Source organism: Lactuca saligna, chromosome 6 (genome assembly GCF_052625555.1).
Source record: "Lactuca saligna cultivar CGN05327 chromosome 6, ASM5262555v1, whole genome shotgun sequence".
Lineage (NCBI taxonomy): Eukaryota > Viridiplantae > Streptophyta > Magnoliopsida > Asterales > Asteraceae > Lactuca > Lactuca saligna.
Genome location: NC_136422.1, coordinates 16,213,688 through 16,235,260, shown reverse-complemented (window position 1 = coordinate 16,235,260; position 21,573 = coordinate 16,213,688). Strand labels below are relative to the sequence as shown.

General features: G+C 36.8%; 2 protein-coding genes and 1 pseudogene across 2 annotated transcripts; 2 read left to right on the top strand and 1 right to left on the bottom strand.

Moving 5' to 3' along the window:
* Positions 1-3,951: 3,951 nt before the first annotated feature.
* LOC145002333 (uncharacterized) lies at positions 3,952-4,932 on the bottom strand. The gene has a single exon (XM_078961628.1). The coding sequence runs from the start codon at positions 4,930-4,932 to the stop codon at positions 3,952-3,954; it is 981 nt and encodes a 326-aa protein (XP_078817754.1).
* Positions 4,933-13,552: 8,620 nt separating this feature from the next.
* LOC145002332 (uncharacterized) lies at positions 13,553-15,790 on the top strand (annotated as a pseudogene).
* A 527-nt stretch (positions 15,791-16,317) lies between these two features.
* Positions 16,318-19,123, top strand: LOC145000819 (cytoplasmic 60S subunit biogenesis factor REI1 homolog 1-like). The gene is made up of 4 exons (XM_078960103.1): positions 16,318-16,603; positions 17,426-18,156; positions 18,242-18,457; positions 18,772-19,123. Exons 1-4 carry the CDS (start codon positions 16,490-16,492, stop codon positions 18,929-18,931), a joined length of 1,221 nt encoding a protein of 406 aa, XP_078816229.1. The 5' UTR covers positions 16,318-16,489; the 3' UTR covers positions 18,932-19,123.
* Positions 19,124-21,573: the final 2,450 nt, after the last annotated feature.

Here is a 21,573-nt window from a genome sequence, read left to right as displayed (position 1 = left end):
AGGGAGCTATATTTATAGGTATCGTAATCCTAGAAGGCATCAAACGGGCCCCAGAAACCCTAGGGCGACAGCTTGCTCTCCAAGCAAGCTGTTTCCTGATCCTTCTAGAATACCCTGCGACCGATGCGTCGTGCGAAGTGCAAAGTGCGCCTAAATCGCGCCATTTCGCGCACTCGCGGCGTCGGCTAGTGCTAGGCTAGGCTAGGCGCGCGCGTGGGCTTGGCCCATTCCTTTGATCCACTAAAGCCTTTGAAGGCTTACCAAGGGAATAGGCTTATAAACCCACAAAAGTTTCTTCCCCCCACCAATGTGGGATACAAAGGAAATTGCCAACTTGCAATTCCTTTATATATAAAGTTCTAACAATCCCCCACCAAGTTGGTAAGTTTCCTTTCACTCAGACAGATGATGTCACTTGGGTGTCACGAAGATTAAACCCTAGTTTAATGAGAACAAACAAGAAGAGACCGATTCGATGGTATCCTTATAGGTTTAAACCATCAACCTCAATGACCTCTCCAGTTTACCCCCACACACCACAAGTCATATTTGTGTTCTCCCTGAGCGCTATTATGGCCATGCGCTATAAATCCTTTTCATGACCCTTTAGAAGATAAACCACTAATCTTCACTTGAGGCGGCACCACCTCTAGATCATATAGGCATAGTTTTACAACATCTTCGTTGCTTAGATGTCTCCAAAACTACGTTAAGAGTCGTAACTCAACCTCATTCTCGGCAACGATGCACTATCCTACCTGACATGGATCTATCATGAATGATAGTACCTTCTATCGTTAGTGATTTCGTTGTTACCCTTTAAACTTGAAAATTAGGAGCACTAATGTCAAGTTGGGTTTCCATCACTAAACGATTCTATTGTGGTTTTAGACCCATGACTCTCGTGGTAGATGTAACCAAATCTCTCGTCAGAGGTTTGGTAAACGGATCTGCCAAGTTCCTACTTGTCTTGACATAGACAACCTTGATGGTACCACTTTCAATTAGTTGTCTCACAAAATTGTGATGCAGACCTACATGTCTTGACTTCCCATTATATACCGCATTATATACTTTAGACAGTGTGGCCTCACTGTCACAGTACATGGGTATTGAAGGCATCGGAATATTCCACAAACGTATATCCATAAGTAGATCTTGAATCCACTCTGCCTCTTTGCCTGCTGCTGCTAAGGCAATTAGCTCAGCTTCCATCGTTGAATGAGCTATGCACGTCTGTTTCTTGCTCGCCCAAGAAATAGCACCACCAGCTAGAGTATAAATCCAACCACTTGTGGACTTTGAATCACTGGTGTGATCAATCCAGCTGGCATCAGAATAACCTTCAAGTATTCCATTAGATGACGAATATGTCAATTCAAAAGTACTTGTCCTTTTCAGGTATCCTAGTACTCTACCCACTGCTTTCCAGTGCTCCGTCTTTGGATTAACTGTATACTGACTCAACTTGCTTACAACGAATGCGATGTCAGGTCGCGTGCAGTGAGTAGCATACATCATGCTCCCAACTGCACTAGCATATTCTAGTTAGGCCACAGCTCGACCAGAATTCACCTTAAGTTTCACACTTGAATCAAAAGGAGTGTTAAATTCGTTAATGTTCAAATGTTGAAACTTTGTCAGAATTTTCTCTATGTAATGAGATTGACTCAGAGAAATATGACCACCTGTCCTCTTCACCTTGATACCAAGAATAGTATCTACTTCTCCAAGATCTTTCATCTTAAAGTTCGAGGATAGGTATTTCTTCGTCTCAAGAATACCTTCTAGGTGAGTGCCAATGATCAACATATCATCAACATAAAGACATATAACTACTATGTAATCAGATGTATGTTTAGAGTAAATACATCTGTCAACACTATTGTACTGAAAACCAAAGGCAGTCACAGTGGTGTCAAATCTCTCATGCCACTGTTTAGGACCTTGTTTCTACCCGTACAAAGACTTAACAAGTCTACATACTTTGTTTTCTTGTCCAGGTATTACGAAAGCTTCAGGTTGCTCCAGGTAAATCTCCTCTTTGAGATAACCATTCAGAAAGGCTGTCTTCACATCCATTTGATGAATATACAATCCCTTCAAAGCTGATATTGCTATGAGAGTTCTAATTGAACTAATTCTAGCAACTAGGGCATAGGTATCAAAATAATCGATCCCTTCTCACTGCCTATAGCCCTTTGCAACCAACATTGCTTTATAAGTAGATATGGATCTATCAGGATGATATTTCTTCTTGAATATCCATTTGGATTCTATGGGTCTTCTCCCCTTGGGTAGATCAGCTAACTCCCAAGTTCCATTACCCATAATTGAATCCATTTCGTCATTGATTGCTTCCTTCCACAGAGGAGCATCCCGAGACGTCATGGCTTCAGTAAAGGTCTTAGGATCATCATCCAAATTAATTGAAAAGATGACCTCTCTCGTCACTTTCTTTTGTGTTCCTTCGACCAAATAAGAATAGAAATCATCTCCAAAGGTTTTCTCAATTCTAGCCCTAGTACTTCTCCTTGGTTCCTCCACACTAGGAGGAGGTGCGAGTATTTCTCGAGAGGTACTTGTAAGTGTTGTATGATTAGAGTTTTCTTCATCCTTAGAAAACTTGTCCTCAAAGAATTCCACATCTCTGGATTCCACAACGACACCAAAATCAATATCTAGTAATCGGTAAGCCTTGCTATTTTGAGCATATCCAATAAATATACTCTTATTAGCTCGTGCTCCCAATTTGGTTCGCTTAGGATCGGAAGTCCGATAATAAGCAACACACCCCCACACTTTCAAATACTCTAGGTCAGGCTTTCTACCTTTCCACAACTCATAAGGGCTCGTAGGAATCACACGACTAGTGATCCTGTTATGAACATAACAAGCAGTTAATAGTGCTTCCCCCCACGGATTGTTTGGTTGACCCGATTGGTTCAACATACAGTTGACCATCTCACAAAGAGTTCGGTTCTTCCTTTCAGCCAAACCATTCTGTTGAGGGGTGTATGGTGATGTTCTCTCATGTTTGATTCCATTCTCTTCGCAGAATGTGTCAAACTCTTGGTTGAAATATTCTCCGCCTCTGTCCGAGCGAAGAATTTTGATGTGTCTTTCAAGTTGATTTTTTACCTCAGCCTTATATCGTTTAAATGCATCAAAAGCTTCATCTTTTGATCTCAGCAAATAAACATGTAGATATCTACTGAAGTCATCACAAAATGTGATGAAATACCTTTTTCCTCCTCGAGTAAGGATTCCATTTAACTCACATATATCAGAATGAATCAACTCAAGTAAAGATGTGTTTCTGTTAATTGATGGAAATGGTTTCTTAGTGAACTTTGATTTTACACATGTTTCACATTTTTCAAAATCTTTTGAGTCATATTTTAACATACCTTTAGTTTGCATTTTTTCAATGTTTTTAACATTAGTGTGAGCTAAACGTTTATGCCATAAAGAAATTGAACAAACAATATAACAAGAAAAGTTCACTTCATTCACATTAGCAACCAATCCATCAATTACATCATATCCAACACTCGACACACTAGCAACACCACTCTCAACACTAGGACCACTCATATTACCCTCATCACTAAGACATAAACGATACATTCCCGAAATATTGCTAGCCCTCCTAACATATCTTCTGCCTTTAGTGATCACAATTTTGCCTTTCTCAAGCACCATCTGGAACCCACCCTTGTCAAACTTGTCCGCAGAAACCAGACCCTTCGAGATAGTAGGAACATGAAGAACATCTCGAAGAGTCACCCATTCACCACGTGTGAACTTCAACCGAACATCACCCCTTCCTAGAACTTCAGCTCTATGGCCATCAGCACAGACGACAACCGTCCCATGAGGCATGGGTTGGTAGGTGCGAAAGCTCTCTCGTTGACCACAAACATACACAGTGGCTCCAGTGTCCACGAACTAACCTCGAGCACAGATTGCTCGAGTAAGAGAGGAGATCATGAAAATCTCTCCAAGGTTCACACTAGCCACCATGTCAGTTACCTTCTCGACTGCATGTGTGACCGGTATGGATTTGCGATCTTTGCATTCTCTCGCATAGTGCCCAATCTCTCCGCAGACGTGGCAAGGACCGGCCCTTTTTGGCTTTGAGTTAGGATTTTGATGACCCGATTTCTTGAAGCTTTGTTTCTTGGGCCCAAAATTCTTCTTGTTCTGTCCCCCAGATTTGCCTTTGTGGCTAGAACTCCCACCTGACAAATGATGCACACTCTGTCCAACTTTACCTCGCTTGTCCCTGATGCGAGTTTCCTCCTCAATGCGGAGGTGTTTCATCAGATCATCCAAGGAGTAGTCCTCAGATTTGTGCATCATTCTCTTAAAGAAATCTTTCCACGAGGGTGGCAGTTTTGCGATTATCGCACCAACCTGAAAGAGTTCTGGAAGAGAGATGGTGAGTACGTTCAACTTGTTGACCATGACTTGGAGTTCATGCACTTGCTCCATAATTGGTTTGTCATCAACCATTTGAAGCTCAAGATACTTGGACACAAGGTACTTATTAGTACCTTCTTCATGTGCCTTATACTTGAGTTCCAACGCACTCCATAGCTCTTTAGGATCTTTGACCGGCGAGTAAAGATCATAGAGCCGATCAGATAGGGAATTCTTGATGTGACCCACACACAATTCCTCGGATTCTCTACGCAGAATCCTTTGTTTTTCCAGTTCTGTAATGACCGCTGGGTCCACAGATTCCCCTTCCTTTGGAATTGGATCATCAGGAATTGGTGCCAGTTTTGGGTCCAACAAAAAGGAGAGCTTCAAGACATGAAGCATGAACTTGACCTTTTCGGCCCAACGAGTGTAGTTCTGACCATCGAATTGGTTAAGTTTGGCAAACTCTTGGTTCATGAAATGGAGGCTAGCAGTAGAGTCCATTAGTCTGTTGATTGATCACAAAGCGAAGTAAAAACCTTTAAGATTGTTGTTAATCAAACTAATAGACGCGCAAGGAAACCGACAAATAATATTGAGAATTATATGTCGATTAGTTGCGAATAATAGATCCAATTATTATTATTATATTACCGAGTTTCGTCCAGAAACCAGATCTATCCTTCTCGATTAGATCCGATTATAAGAAAGGTAGAAGAAGACTGTCCTGTTATTGGACGAATTAAACACAAGACAGAAAAGTAAAACCGACCTGTTGATTGCTGACTTGATCTTGAAGCAACTGCACGGATCAGATTCCTATCCTTAAAGGTTTTTACTTTGCTTGTATTGGCTGTAAGCAATAGAGTAAAACCCCAGGATTTAATGCAGCTAGATCGATATTCCAACAGCACTGGAAATCGACAAACACAAACCGACTACTCGGAAACTAGAAGAAAAAACCGCAGAGAGAGGGAGAGCTTTCAGATTTTCGTAAGTATCTATATGGCTCCTAAGGAGCTATATTCATAGGTATCGTAACCCTAGAAGGCATCAAATGGGCCCCCATAGGCCGGCCCCAGAAACCCTAGGGAGACAGCTTGCTCTCCAAGCAAGCTGTTTCCTGATCCTTCTAGAATACCCTGACTTGGCCTCCACGAAGTCAACGGCGGTAAACCATTTGACCGGATCGGTCAAACCGGCTTGACCCGAACTCGTCAAAAATAAAAGTTCCTCAGCTCTGAGCGACCAATGCGTCGTGCGCCTAAATCGCGCACTCGCGGCATCGGCTAGTGCTAGGCTAGGCTAGACTAGGCGCACGCGTGGGCTTGGCCCATTCCTTTGATCCATTAAAGCCTTTGAAGGCTTACCAAGGGAATAGGCTTATAAACCCACAAAAGTTTCTTCCCCCCACCAATGTGGGATACAAAGGAAATTGCCAACTTGCAATTCCTTTATATATAAAGTTCCAACAGGCAAAAGTTATGCTAAATGTCTTGTTGGTTGAAGTTGTGCCAACAATCTTAACAAAAGGCATATGATATTTGTTGGTCTTTTATGTTGCATCTATAATCCAAATGTATTGAAATGTTTTCCATATATTTAACGACCGTGGATTAATGAAGAATAGATTTTCCAATTCATTGAAATACTATTTATGGAGAACTCTATAACAAAATGTTTCTCGTTCAAACTTTCCATTAGAATCTACATTTAAATATCGCTAATTAATAAAAATTCAATATATAAATTAAATTTAAAATAGTATTTGTTGAATATACTAACCTGCATCGGAGTTTTGTCGTAACTCCGTGACGAGCAAAGCTTGAGACGTTCATTGTATATGGTTTTTAATGTAGAAATATTATTCTCGTCACACTCGTTTAATATCGAGAGTATGTCATGTAGTGTAACACTCTGATTTGTCAAGTCAGCCACCAATTGTTTCTAGTGTTCTTTCAACCGCATAGCAAAAGCATGTCCCTTCATATATTGTGTAGGTAGATGATTGTGTTGATCACATATCACCCTTAGGGTCCGACCATCATATTGTTTAATATACGAACCTACCAATTGAAAGTTACAATTGATTTTTTTTGGTACCATAAATTTTAATTGTTGTTTTACTTTCGTATTCACGACCACGATCACAAATAAGTATGATATAAGACACCAAACTATTTCTATCTGTCTTTGATCTTTTCATCACGATGACAGGGATAATGACTTGAAAGAGTAACAAACTTTCGATATTGTACACATTTAGTCACAAAACTTTTTTTCATCCTCTATTTGCCACTAAACTATTGAATCTGTTCACATTTTACCCTTATGACCGGTAACAACCGATCATAAGGGTAAAATTGTGCACATTTAGTCACTAAACTTTTTTCATTCTTTATTTGCCACTGAACTATTGAAATTGTTCATATTTTACCCTTATGACCGGTAACAACCGATCATAAGGGTAAAATGTGAACAGTTTCAATAGTTCAGTGGCAAATAGTTAGTAATTAATTGTAAACAAAGTCGAAAGTTTGTTACCCTTTCAAATCATTATCTCCACGATGACATAATCAAGAGAGAATACAATGTTTTGCACTCATTCCATTAATTCATCACGAAAACTCAAACACCAAATTGTTGTTTTAAATTTTTTTTGTTAACATATTGTAACACAGTGATAAAAAAGTGATAATATCATGATAAATATTATGCCCGGTAAGTAGAAAACGGTGATGTCACCGTAGTGATCTCAATGCCTTCGTTTGAATTATTTCTATTGGATCTCCACATGTTTTGCTAACCACTGCACATATAAGAAAAAAAATATAAACTAAAATTATACATAAAGATTAATTTAAAAATAATTATCTTTTATAAAAATTGAGTGTCTAATCCAATTTATTAAAAACATGTTAGCAGCTTATGTATTAGCCCAACCTTAAAGCACAATCCATTTTCCATATAAATACTAAAAACCCTAATTATTTGTCAGCCTCCATTCCACTTCAACTTTAGAATCAATCATAGCTCTCTCTCTCTCTCTCTCTCTCTCTCTCTCTCTATATATATATATATATATATATATATATATATATATATATATATATATCTCACTCGCCGGAACATCTTTCTACCCACTGTATCGCCGTAAAAAGATTTTTTTTGTTGCTCATCGGTCATAGCCTCCATTGCACATCAACTTCAGAAATTGATCATAGCTCTCTTTCTACCCTCTCACTCGCCGGAACATCTCTCTACCCATTGTATCGTCGGAACAAGTAATAATCGTATTTGCTGCTCATTGGAAAATCATCATCGTCTTGTTGGAATGAACGCACCACCACCAGATTCGACTAACGTCAGACTACCGGATTCGAACATTGCCTACATCTCTCTATCCTCTCTCTCTCTTTCCACACTCTCACTTGCCGGATTTATCGTTTGATCGGAAGAACAAACCACCATAGATGATGGTTATTGTGGAGGCTATTGTCGGACCATCGGGTTCGACCACTGCCTCCATCTCTCCCCTCCCTTTCTATCTCAAATCCTTTATGTCACTTTCTCATTCTCGACACTCATGACCACAGGTGGCAGAAGGTGGCGGAATTATGATATATATACTTCAAAAACTGATATAAGATTTAGAAGATATTTTTTTACCTTAAGTTTGGTTTGTTTACTGTTAATTTTGTGTTATTGTCTTATAAAATAAGAAAATTTTCTAAACAAGTGGTTAGTGGTTGGTTATAAACAAGTTTCAATATAACCAATTTAATCTAGTCAAAATGATATTATCAAAGACGCGGTATTCAAACTCGTGGTTAGTAGTTGTTTAATTGAAATTTACAAGACTTTATAAATATCAACAAGAATAGTACACATTAGAGTTTATAAATATCAGTTGTTATAGACTTCCAAAATAATAAATATAATAAGAGTTTATAAATATCAACACGTATAATCCACATTAGAGTTTATAAATATCAATTGTTATAGACTTCCAAAATAATAAATATAACAAGAGTTTATAAATATCAATTGCCATTTTGTGTTTTACAATGGGCTAAATTGTAATTTCTTCAAGTGTTTTAGTGAAATCGGCCCAAAGATGCACAAATTTCAATATTTGACTTTAAATTAAGATATTTAAGGATGTCTTATTAGCAACACCCAAGAAATATCACAAAAAAGGTTGTTGTCCAACAACAAACATATGCAATGATGCCTCAGGCCCCGAGACAGATTTGGACAAACCAATTAGATGATATGTTGGTATGAAATATGGATGTTATGAAATTGATGTCCAAAAATCAAGTCAAACAGATCGTTGGATCTACAATAAATTATGAAACAGTATAGGTATATCAAGAATTACGGGAAATGATGAAAACCTTCTCTCTCTTGGCTTAAATAAGCATGCATCAGGCGATGTGATGCGTGATGTGTTTCAAAAAATGGATATTGCGTGATTTCTAGAAAATGCAATCCAATATCCGATGCGATGCGATTTCATTTATGTGGTAGGATGTGCACACTTTCCGTTGATGCTTTGTAAGGCACACATGAGCACATCTTGTATACAATGCGTTTTAGGTTTTTAAACATATTTAAATGGGTTTAAATCAAAGTGGGCGTTTAATGGGTTAAATCAATTAGAACTAACTCGTCATTCTCTCTAGGGTCGCCAAGACACCAAATCTCCCGAACGATTCTCCTGAAATCAAGTAATCTTAATCAACATTCTTGATATCGTATTTTTGTTTGACTATTTGATTTTTTTCTTTTGTGATTTTTTATGATTCCAAAATCAAAACATGTTCTGCATTCCAAGTATATGTATTTGAGTATTTGATTAATTGAGACTTGTTTTCTTGTTAACTTGATTCTTGGGTTCTTGAGTTCTAATTCTTTTTCTTTAATTATTGATAACCAGAAATTAGATGTGAATAAATTATTTTTGACTGCTTCATTCATACTTGAAGCTAATGTATAAATGTATTACAGTAAACAAGAATGTCTCTTCCCTTGTGGTATTTTTTTGCATTTTCTATAATTGTAATATATATATATATATATATATATATATATATATATATATATATATATATAATAAAGAAGTTCACTCTAATGAATAGTACACTGTTCAGGTACTGTTTATAGGGTTAGTTTAATTGACCTGGGCTATCCACCACCTCTATCACCCATTAACTCCATAGATATCCTTGTTGTCTCTCTCCTTCTATCCAGTTATCTTGCTCTTCTCGATGCTTCCCACCGCTTCACCCTCAGGAACCCTAGATTCATTGTAGCACCTAGTTCTTGGTACGTATTCTTTTATTAATATTTTTGCATTTTGGCATTGGGCTTGGCGAGTTGAAGGACCAACTCGCCAAGTAGAAGTTGGATGAGACGCGGGGTTTAAGCAGTGGACTCAACGAGTCGGATCTCAGACTCGGCAAGTAGGCCCTGTTTGGACAAAAACCCTAACCCGAGGGTTTGCATCATATTTAAACACCTTAACTTGGCCTCCTTCGTCCCATTTGCTCCCAGAAGACCCCCATAGCAAACCCTAGTTGTTATTGAAGCAATCTAAGGCATTTACAGTGATTTTGGTGCTTTTGTGACCCAAGGAATGAAGGAAGAGATTGAAGGATCAAGAGGAGGTTGGAAGGATCCGATTTTGAGCATCATTTGCAGTCTTCAGAAGGTATAAATTCTATACCTTGTTTGTTCTTTTGATAGATCCCATTTTGGTCACCAACCATGATTGCAAGCATGGTTAGGGGTTGATGTTTCAGATCTAGGCCCTTAGAGGGGTTACAAGGCAGAAAGGAGTGGCTCTTGCACTCAAAGAAGGCCCCATGCATTGTAAGAAATTGTATTAGGACCTTTTGAGCTCAAAGTCCCATGCAAGCACGTAAAGGTTGTAACTTTATGTGCTAGATCGATTGTAGAAGCATAGATCTATCTTTTGATCAAGGGTTGTACATCAGAAATCGAAGATTTAATGAGAGGATGTGACCAACTAGACAAGTCCATTCTTGGACTCGGCGAGTCCAAGGTTTCTGTCCCATATCAGTTGAGGGTCATAAGGACCCAGTTGAGTGTGGAAAGGTTTAAGGGGGTGGGGGGGGGGGGTCCCGGGGAGTGACCCAACATTCTGGACTAAACCATTGTTCTGGAAGTTCATGGGACTCGGCGAGTCCAAGGCAAACTTCTTAAGGATGAAGATGAACTCGACAAGTTGTTCGTACAACTCGGCGAGTTAAGGATAGGACATGTGTATCAGTTGAAGATGAACTCGTCGAGTTATTCATACAACTCGGCGAGTCGGATGAGGATTTAGTCGATGTTCATTTAGAAGGAAAACTCGTCAAGTCATTGCCTAACTGGACGAGTAGAGACGGGTATAAGGACAAATGGAAGGATAGGGACTCGGCGAGTCAGGTCAACTAGAAGTTGACTTTGACTTTGATTTGGTCAGGGGTAAAATGGTCATTTTACCATAAGAACAGTTAACATTGTATGACTAAGTGTTTTGTGGAAATTATAGCCGGAGGATTTCCGGAGCAGCAGCAGCAACAGTCAGAGGATTCCTGCACAGATCAGCAGCTATAACGAGGTGAGTTACCTTCCAGTAGCGGTGGGTCTACGGCCACAATGTCGGCCCACCAGTAGGAGTTGTATGATTAGATGATTGTCTTTGTGATATCATCTAGGTTTGCTACTACCTGATATGTTATATGCTGGCATGATATGTTATATGTAATAGTAGTAGAGTTCAGTTGTTAGGACCGAAGGGTAGGTCAGACACCCCAGATATGTCTGATAATATGTGCTGATATGTTTATATGATGGCATGATATGTTATATGTGATAGCGGTAGTAGGAGGGGAATAGTCCCCAAGTTTGGTTGTTAGGACCGAAGGGTAGTTCGGACACCTCATATATGTCTGATAGTATGTTTATGTTATTATATATGTGACGGTAGCAGTAAGGGGTGGAATAGTCCTCGAGGGTCAGTTGTTAGGACCGACGGGTAGGTCAGCACCCTAGAATGGCTTGACATGGGTAGGACGACACCCCATAATGGCCGCATGGGTATGTCGGCACCCCAGAATGGCCGTACCGGGTAGGTCGGGCACCCCAGAATTGCCCGGCAGTATGTATATTATGTGATTTCATGGTTTGTGGTACGGTAGGGGCACTCACTAAGCTTCGTGCTTACAGTTTACAGTTTTGGTTTCAGGTACCTCTTCAGCGAAGGGGAAGGAGTTGGCGCGGTAGCGGCACATCATACACACACTCTTTGTTTTCTGCACTATGAGTTATTGTGGGATTTGTACTCTGACATTATTATGTTTTTACGATTCGGTTTTCAGATACGAGACATGCTTTTATTAAATGATATGATCGGTTGATATTTTGATACAAATGTTGTGCAAATCACTTAACCAAAAATGAAAATTTTGGTCGTCAAAATTGGGTCGTTACATGCATGTTGATGTTTTTGCTCTAAATTAATGTTGCAGGTTGACGATTGATGTGGTTGTTAGGTTTATAACCCAGGTAGGTGGTTTCACCGCCATTAACTCCAGCATCCTCTACCTTTTACTTCTTCATTTTATCTATTCTTAATCATCGATGTTAGGTCTGATTTTTTCCGCTTCGATATCAACCACCAAGATATCATTTTTATGCTTCTCACATACCAAATGGACTAAGATCTAGCATTTCTAGCTTCTGGAGTTGCCCAAACTCACAAAAGATAATCCATAGACTAAAAGTGAACTTATAAACAAACCCTAATTCTAACTATCAAAAGGATCAACAAGGTATGAGCTTTTTACCTTCAAAATTTTCCAGGGATGATGTAGATTCAGGATTTTGAAGCGTAACCACATCCAAAGCTTGCTCACCAACTTCTCCTTCTTACAAACACACCAAAAAGGCCACTAAATTCACTTCTAGCTCAAAGATCACTCTTAATGGCAACTAGGTTTTTAAGGACATTCAAAGGCAATGGAGGCTGATAAGAGTGAGGGTCTAAAGGTCATAAATGTGCTTAAATAGGGCTCATGCCCTAAAATTAGGATTTTAGCATCTAGCTACATATGCCCCACGTAGACTTCATACGCCTAGAGTATGTGGCTCATAGTCCCGACTCCGCATGTCCATGTACGTTAAGAGTACGTTTGGTTAGCAGTAAAGGATTGAATTCGAGGGAAAAGGATTCCAATTCCCTCGAATTCCTATGTTTGGTTCAACTTAAGGAAGGAAAGGGAATCCTAAATGAGGAAAACATTCCTTCATCCGTTGGAAACTACATTCCTTCAAAAAACTGATGGAAATAATTCCATAGCATCTAGGAAAGTGAACTATTACCATTATACCCCCTTTATTTTAACAAAACCCTTCTAAAAACAAAACCATATCCGAATGTATTCCTCAAAATCGGACTCAGCCGACATCTCAGTGCTCGTCTTCTCCATTTTTCATCAAAATCGAATTGCAGGCTTCTCGTTCTCCATCAGGCTTCTTCTTCTCCATCAAAATCGAATTGCAGGATTCTCGTTCTCCATCTCTTCGTTAGGTGTGTGTACAACTCGTATTCTTAATTTCTCTCGTTGTCTCTCTCTAGCGCTCTCCCCCCCCCCTCATAATCTTGATTTCTTTTGATTCTACCCACTGTTTCTTGCTGTGATAAGTCGATTTCAGGAAAATCGATTACCTAGATTTATTCAGTGAAAATCGATTTCCTGAAAGATGTATCTAAAATTGTTTTCTGTTGATTCATACTTGTCTTCTCGATTTCCTGAAAATCAATTCCAGTGATAATCTAACTTGTTCCTTTTTAGTTTTATCAGTAACATTGATTATCTAGTTGTTTCTTTGAAGATCTATGCTTATTCAAAAGTCTTGTTTCTATGAAAACCATGTTGTTTATCTTCCTAAAAATCAAAGTGTTATTAATTAATCAATCAGAACATCTTGTAACAGCAGCAAATGTGAAAATAAATTTGTTCATCTGTTTTTCTTTTAACATCAACAACTGTTAAAATTAAATGGTGTTGTTTACACTCTGAACATGATCTGAATTTGTATGCACAGGAAAATGTCCCAACCTAGTTTAACAACATATAATCGTAGACAAAGGCAAAATTCATTGATTTTGAAATGGTGGAATGCGGTTTTGCACATTGTTGTACTCCTCCTATTAATGATGTCCAAAAACCATATAGATAAACGACGTATTAAGCAGATTTCTTCAAATATAGATTGATACCTAATACTGCATGAAATAGTTTATGAGAGTGACACCATGTCTATATCACAGATTATGATGTCTCGAATGTGCTTTAAAAAGTTGTGTCATATGCTTGAAACATTCGGAGGACTAAAACGAAGTAAGAATATGGATATTGATGAACAAGTTTCCATGTTTCTACATATTCTTGCTCATAATGTTAAGAATCGGGTTATCATAAGTCGCTTTCATTGTTCGGGAGAAACGATTAGTAGGCACTTTAGTCGAGTTTGTAATGTTGTCATACGATTGCATACTCGTTTGCTTAAGAGACCCAAACCTGTTCCCAATAACTCCACCGATCATAGATGGAAATGGTTTAAGAATTGTTTAGGAGCTTTAGATGGAACATATATAAAGTGTCTAGTTCCAACCGAAGAAAAGCCTAGATATAGAACAATAAAAAATGACATTGCAACAAACATTCTAGGGGTTTGTTCCCATGATATGCAGTTTATCTACGTGTTACCGGGATGGGAGGGGTCGGCTGCGGATGGTAGAGTTCTTCGGGATGCTCTTATTAGACCGCATGGATTGAAAGTTCCAAGACCGAGTATGTAAATCTTTTATATATATATATATATATATATATATATATATATATATATATATATATATATATAAATCTTATTTATAAAACGTTATTAACTATAAATCTTATTTGCAGGTTATTATTTAGTTGATGTTGGATATACAAATGGAGAGGGTTTTCTAGCCCCATATAGAGGGAAAATGTATCACTTAAATGAATGGCATCATGGGCACCAACCAACTATAGCAAATGAATTCTTTAACGTGAAACATTCATCAGCAAGAAATGTCATTGAAGGATGTTTTGGCATTTTGAAGGGAAGATGGGGAATATTAAAGGACAATTCGTATTATCCAATTGAAATGAAAAATAAGATCATAATGGCATGTTGTCTACTACATCACTTCATAAGACAAGAAATGGAAGTAGATTCTATTGATAATGAATGTGATCGGGACGAGGGAACCGGAGATGTTGGACTTGAAGATGTTCATAATATTAATTTTGTAGGGACTTTGAATGAATGGACCATACTTAGAGATAATTTAGCGGAGTCCATGTTTGCATCTAGGTGCGTGGCAAATTTAATTGGCATTTTGTTTATCTGTTTATGATGTATCTCTATGTTGGACAAATTGTTGTATTGTTTGCTTATCGTTATGTTGAACATTGTTGCTTTTTTAACGTTATGTTGGACGAATTATTGCTTGCTTAATGTTATGTTGGACAATTGGCATTTTGCTTATCTATTATTAATGTATCTAAAATTAGTTGTGATACTTATCTATTGGTTTTTGTTATGTTTATATAGGTATGACAAGTTACTTTAGAAATTATAAGACATGGACAAACAATGAAGAAGCAAACCTAGTTGAGGATCCGGTTTGGAAGGTGTACCTACATGTATATGATGTTATAATATTTTTATTTTTATAGTTTATAATGAAGTGACTATATGGAAATGTTTTGTTTTTTTTTTTTTTATATAAATTATCATGTTAGTAAATAGGTTCATAAAGAAGCGACTAGATGAAAACACAAATCTTTTCGTTACTATGAAGATCTTTGCATTGTTTTTGGAAAAGACCAAGCTCAAGGAAAATAGAGCTAAAGATTTCATTGCGATGGAACAAGATGTGAACTTAGAAGAAGAAATGCAAAAGTCGGATGATGACATACTTGAATCCGAGGAAATTAGCCATAATACAACAGTGCAAAATGAGGAAACTTCACCAAGTGTTCGCTCTAATAAGAGGAAACGGTGTGCCGATGATGTGTTCCATAATGTGGTTGGTTTGATTACTGAAAGTCTTAAAGAAATATCAAAAGATTTGAATCCATGTATTACATTTGACATGAAGATTAACGAATTGAGTGAGAAAATCCCTCCGAAAATTTTAAAGATGAGTTCATTAAGTCAAGTCGAGAAGTTCAAAGCTTTGACCAATATAAGAAGTGATCCAATATACGTACAAAATTTTTGGCAAATTGAAGAAGGCGATAGAGAAGTTTAGGTCATATACATTTTGGAAGGGTAGTATTATTAATTAGGATGTTAATTCATATTTTGGATTTTTAAGCTCTTTTGGGATGTTTATTAGAATGTTGCTTGATATTTTGGATTTGTAAGTTTTTGGTATCTTCGATAGGGATGTATCGAAATATTGATATGCTTTTTAGTAACGTTATTATGATGCAAAGTGGAATGAATTTAACTTATGATGTTTATTAACATGATTTTCATAATATGTTTGCATGAATGTTCAATCAATAAATTAAAATTTTACTATTTCAATAATTTATATTATATATATATGTTTACATATAACTTAAAAAACAAAGTAAAATTAAGCAAAACAAACAAAAAAATGATTTCATTTCCTGCTAACCAACGGAATGTGAAATTAATTCAAATTAATTCCAATTCTATTTCCTGAAAACCAAACGAGCATATTGAATTGAATTGGATTCAAATTCCTATTTCTTTTTCCAATTCTAATTCAAAAAAATTTCATTTTAATATGGAGGGGTAGCTCCCCAAGTCCCATTTCCCAACCCTAAAAATCGAATTTCGAATATATTGGGATTTAGGGCGAAGTCGTCTTCGCCGACTGGCACAGCCGACGTATTCCGTGTTTGTAACGTTTTTCTTATTCCTATATAATATCCCCCTCTATTCACTGTTCTCCTCTCCTCTCCTCTCTCTCGGAAAAATGGAAAAAATGGAAGGGTTGTCATGCAACGCCTGCAACAAAAAATTCGATAATGAAAACGATCAGAAGCCCCATTACAAGTCCGAATGGCACCGTTACAATCTCAAACGGAAGGTAGCGATTCCTCTTTTCTCCTTTCTTCACGGATAAAACTTATTTGATTTGAGATCAGTTCTTGAGTCGTTCAACTTCACAACTAATTGTGTTTATTTGATGTGTATCATTTCTTCTCCTCTGTTTAACCTAATACTTACTTTACCAGGTGATGTAAAAGTTGAAATTCATCGTGAGCGTTGTAAAAATTGGTTGATTGAATCGCAAAATGAAGTTATCGAATTATCTATTTCTTTCTCTTTTCCACGATTGCTCATATCTGAGCTCATTTTTTGCATCATTTCAATTGAAATTGTAACCTGATTTGTGACACTGTTCCTGTTTTGGTTATTAGCTAATGCCTGCTCTGGAAATTGCTGTTAATTACTGAATAGATTTGGTAGGTTTACTTTGGGGGTCGTATGTTCAACTTTGAGTCTTCCCCATGGTCATGTTGTATGAACAAATATTGCCTATGGATCAACAAGGAGACCTCCAGGTTTTCTTAAGAAAGAATTTCAGCTACATCAAATTGTTATATCATTGTGTACCAAAGTTGCATATTTGTGAATATTCAGTTGTATTAACCAAAAGATATGCTTAAAATTCTACAAAAGGATTTCAATTATACTTAAACAAATGCAGAGAGACCAACACATATACCCTTCAAAATAAAGTTTTATACTTCATACTGAAGTATGAAAACCAGCAATTAAAAGAACCATGAAAAATATAACTAAGAAAAAGATTTCAGTTCCTTGGATATCAACAATTTACACTTCTTAATTATACAATCCTTTGATGCCCCTTGTTACACTTATCATACTTTATTTGAAAAATCAGCTTGCAGGAGTTCCAGGAGTAACAGAAGCTCTCTTCTTAGCCAGACAATCCACACTTGCTGAAGAGAAGAACAAGCTAAACGGGCCCGCTATGATGTACAGCTGTCGCCTATGTGGCAAAGGGTATAGAAGCGCCAAGGCTCATGCTCAACATCTTAACTCTCGGGCCCACATAACACGTGCTTCCGAAGATGGTCAAGAAGAGGAAAATAATGCAATAATAAAACCACTTCCACCCCGTATTGTAAAGAAACCCCTTAAACAGCAAGAGGAATCAGATGAAGAAAGCGAAGATAGTGAATGGGAGGAAGTTACTGAGAAAGATGACATGGTCGGTGACATGGCATCACCTTCTACACATATGGAAGTCAATGATGATAGTGATGATGACATGGATGAGGATGAAGATGAGGTGGATCCAACATGCTGCTTTATGTGTGACAAAGAGCATAAAACAATTGAAAGCTGTATGGTTCATCTGCACAAGCATCATGGGTTTTTTGTACCTGATATCGAGTATCTGAAAGATCCAAGTGGCCTTCTCACATATCTTGGATTGAAGGTGACGCGTGATTTCATATGTTTGTATTGCAACAGCAACTGCCAACCATTCAGTAGTTTGGAAGCAGTTAGGAAACATATGGTGGCAAAAAGCCATTGCAAAGTACACTATGGTGATGATGATGAAGAAGAAGAAGCTGAGCTAGAAGAGTTCTATGATTACACCAGCAGGTTTACATTAGTAAAATTTAACCCAATTTTTAACTTTCTAATCATATTTAAAGCTAATAGTGCTTCTATTTTTCTATGTTATTAGTTACGTGGATGCAGATGGGAAGCAAATGGTTACAGCAGATGGGACAAGTGAGGGTATAGAACTTGGGAGTGGTGGGTCCGAGCTTATAATAAAAACAGTAAATGAAAATAAAGTATCAACAAAAGCAATTGGTTCAAGGGAATATTTGCGTTATTATCGCCAAAAACCACGCCCATCTCCAGATGGTGTTCCCATTACAGCTGTATTGGCTGCAAGGTTAGAACAAACTTTCAATGATAAGGATGAGATAAGGGCATTCATGTCTTTTTGGGTGGAACAAAAAATTGCAGTTTTTGTCATCTCCCACTACTTGGTACAAACACTTTTTGTCCCATTACCAAAAATAGTACAAGACCGTCTGTCCTGTGAGGATAGAACAATCGGTCTTGTACAAACAGAATCGGGACAAAAATTGCAACGTGCAATTTTTGTCCCATCACCAAAAGACAGGACAAGACAACCAGTCTTGTCCTGTCTTGTTACGGTATCTGCTTTTGTTGTAAACTTGGGAGAAATGTTGAAATGTGTAGGTATAGGAGCATGGGGTTGTCGACTGTGCAATCGAAAGAGAACATGGTGAGGATGAAGGTGATGAAGCAGATGAACAGATCAGGGGTTGATTTTATGCGTTCCAAGATGGGCATGAAAAGCAATGTCATCCGGAACCTTCCAAACAATGTTACATATTAAGTCCTCCATCTCCTTGTACTACCAGCACTTTGTGTCTTTTTGTCATATCCATATAATATTCTTACCAACATTAGGCAAAAACGGTTTCGGTTTCTGTTTCTGTTTCTGTTTCTTTCTTTTTTGATGTTTTGAATTGATGTTAAATTTGAAGTTTTATGGAGTTTGTTATCTGGTTTGGCTGTTCATGATGAATGTTTTTGCAACCATAAGATCTTGTATGAATAAGCATTTGTGTTATAGGGATATATGGAATGATTTTAACAGGGTCAACAGAAATTTGACACAATCTCTACCTATATTCATCTCATGAATATCAACAAGACTTTCACAATAGGCTTAAACTCATTTGTGATTCCCATGACAATGAATGGTTATGGACAAGTTAGACTAATCCTTGTTACTCTTGGATTCATAAACATGCTAAAGAAACAAATATGAAATGGCATTTAGGTTTTCACATATTTTGAAGTGTTCGATGCAACAACTAAATGTACTTTTCCCAATATGTTAGAAATCTCATCCTTGTACTCCCTTCACAACAGCCTTGTACAACTTGGCAAAGGCTTAGTTTATAGATTATTAATGTGATCTTTAATGTGTACTTGACATGTCTTAATATTGGCATTGTTGATGATCCAACTAGTGAGATGGTGTTTCCTCGTAATATGTTTGGATTTTTGGTGTGGCATTGGGTTTCTTTTCCTACAAAAGCTAACCACAATAAACATCAACTGGATTGTAGATACCGATGACTCATGTTTCACATATAACTTTTCATCTAGACAACTTATTTAGTTGCATCATACGTTGCTATACAAAACATATCTTTTGGGCATGTTTTGTTACACGTAATGAAATCAACAAAGTAATGAAATAAACTATTACCATTCTATCTTCAAGTTTGGTTACCTTGTCGGAATGAAATAAGTCAACAACTCATGTTGTTTGGTCAATATGAAAATACATAAGAATAAGATTCTCTCATGGATGTCTCATTCCTTTCCATTCGGTTAACCCAACACCATTTTTCTTAATCAGTGGCATATGTACATTTGATGTTTTCCATTCCTTTATCCATTGATGAGTATCAAAGAGCCTACTTATTCATTTGCTATTGTTCAACTATCAAAGAGCATACTTATTCATTTGTTGTTGTTCAACTTTTGAAATCGGGCAATGAGTCTTAGGTCGTGTTTGTTTTTTGTTTGCATTTCTTTTTGAGTTATTTTGTTTATGTTGTGTAGATCATGTGCAGACAATAACATTTACAGACCGATTGTTTTTTAGTAGACCGTGGACATGAAAATGTTTGCACATCCTCTTCTCGACACAGATTTGCAACGGACTTCTAACATCTTCGGATATATTTTAGTCTAAAAAACATCATCTCATTTTAGTTATTTAGTTTCACTTCAATGACGATTATATGTGCATTCACTTGCATTATGTTGTGCACCTAAAATCAAATTACTTATCTTAAATAATCAATACTGATTAAAATGGTTAACATTTTTTTGTTAGAATGCCTCTTTTTTATTTGTAGTATTTTTCCATTTTAACTATAATAAAATATAATATATATTTAATATATCCATTAATTCATGTCATTTTATTTTTATTTTTTATATTACAATACACTGTTTAAAATACAAATTTAGGCACACATTAATTATAATATAATGTTAAAATAAAGAAATCAAATGAAATTAAGTGGTTATGAAAAATCAAAGTATCAAACAATAATGCATAAAATTTGATCTAGATTTGTTAACTATTTATAATAAAATAATAAAAGTATTAAGTTCAAAAGAATATTTTATTATAGCAAATATTGACTACAGATAAAATATGTAGTTTATCATTTTGTTGATCTCTATTAATAAGTAACAAATGGTCCTTACGATTTCAATGCGGAAGCTCTTAAATGATTTTTTTAACCGGTCGGGTTAGTGATTAGAAGTTAGAATCACAAAATTGTTCACGTTAGGGTTAGAACTCGAGGCCTCGAACCTAAGAGGCAAAATCTCTACCAAGTGGGCTAGTCCCACATTGGCAAGCTTTTAAATGAATTGAAACCGAAAGAAATTTCAATTTGATGGAATCTTTCAGTGTTGTAAAGTATTGAAAAACTTTTTAAAGTTAAAAAATTAATTTATTTAAACAGTCTGTAAATGTTAAAAAAATAAACAGTCTTCTTCTTGCAGACTGTATACTTTTAGTCTATCTCTTATACTGCAGAGATCTACAGATGTAGTCTGCAGACTGCATACATTTTGCTTATGAAAAAACAAGAATAGTACTCAATAGTATGATATGTGATATATACCCCCACCCCTCGCCTCCAAAAAAACCATGTACACATGCATATATCCACTCATCTATCACCTATCCAATGAATCCATTTGCTTTATCCATCTCATTTACCTATGTAATTGATCCAAACAATCAATCTAGTATGGTCGTTTTATCCATCGATCACCTAATTTGTTTTTTATGCGTCCATTTACCTACTCCAACCATCCATCAAATCAATCAATTGGATAAATCCTTCAAATTGGTCTCATCAATCCATCCAATCGACCTATCAATCAATCCTTCCATACCCATCACCGATATGATATATTTGATATGTTCATTAATCC

Bases quoted from the DNA above. Each gene is read 5' to 3' on its own strand.
- LOC145002333 (XM_078961628.1), bottom strand. From the start codon at position 4,932: ATGGACTCTACTGCTAGCCTCCATTTCATGAACCAAGAGTTTGCCAAA.
- LOC145000819 (XM_078960103.1), top strand. From the start codon at position 16,490: ATGGAAAAAATGGAAGGGTTGTCATGCAACGCCTGCAACAAAAAATTC. The intron at 16,604-17,425 runs GTAGCGATTCCT...TTGAAAAATCAG, and splicing joins GTTACAATCTCAAACGGAAG to CTTGCAGGAGTTCCAGGAGT. The intron at 18,157-18,241 runs GTTTACATTAGT...CTATGTTATTAG, and splicing joins TTCTATGATTACACCAGCAG to TTACGTGGATGCAGATGGGA.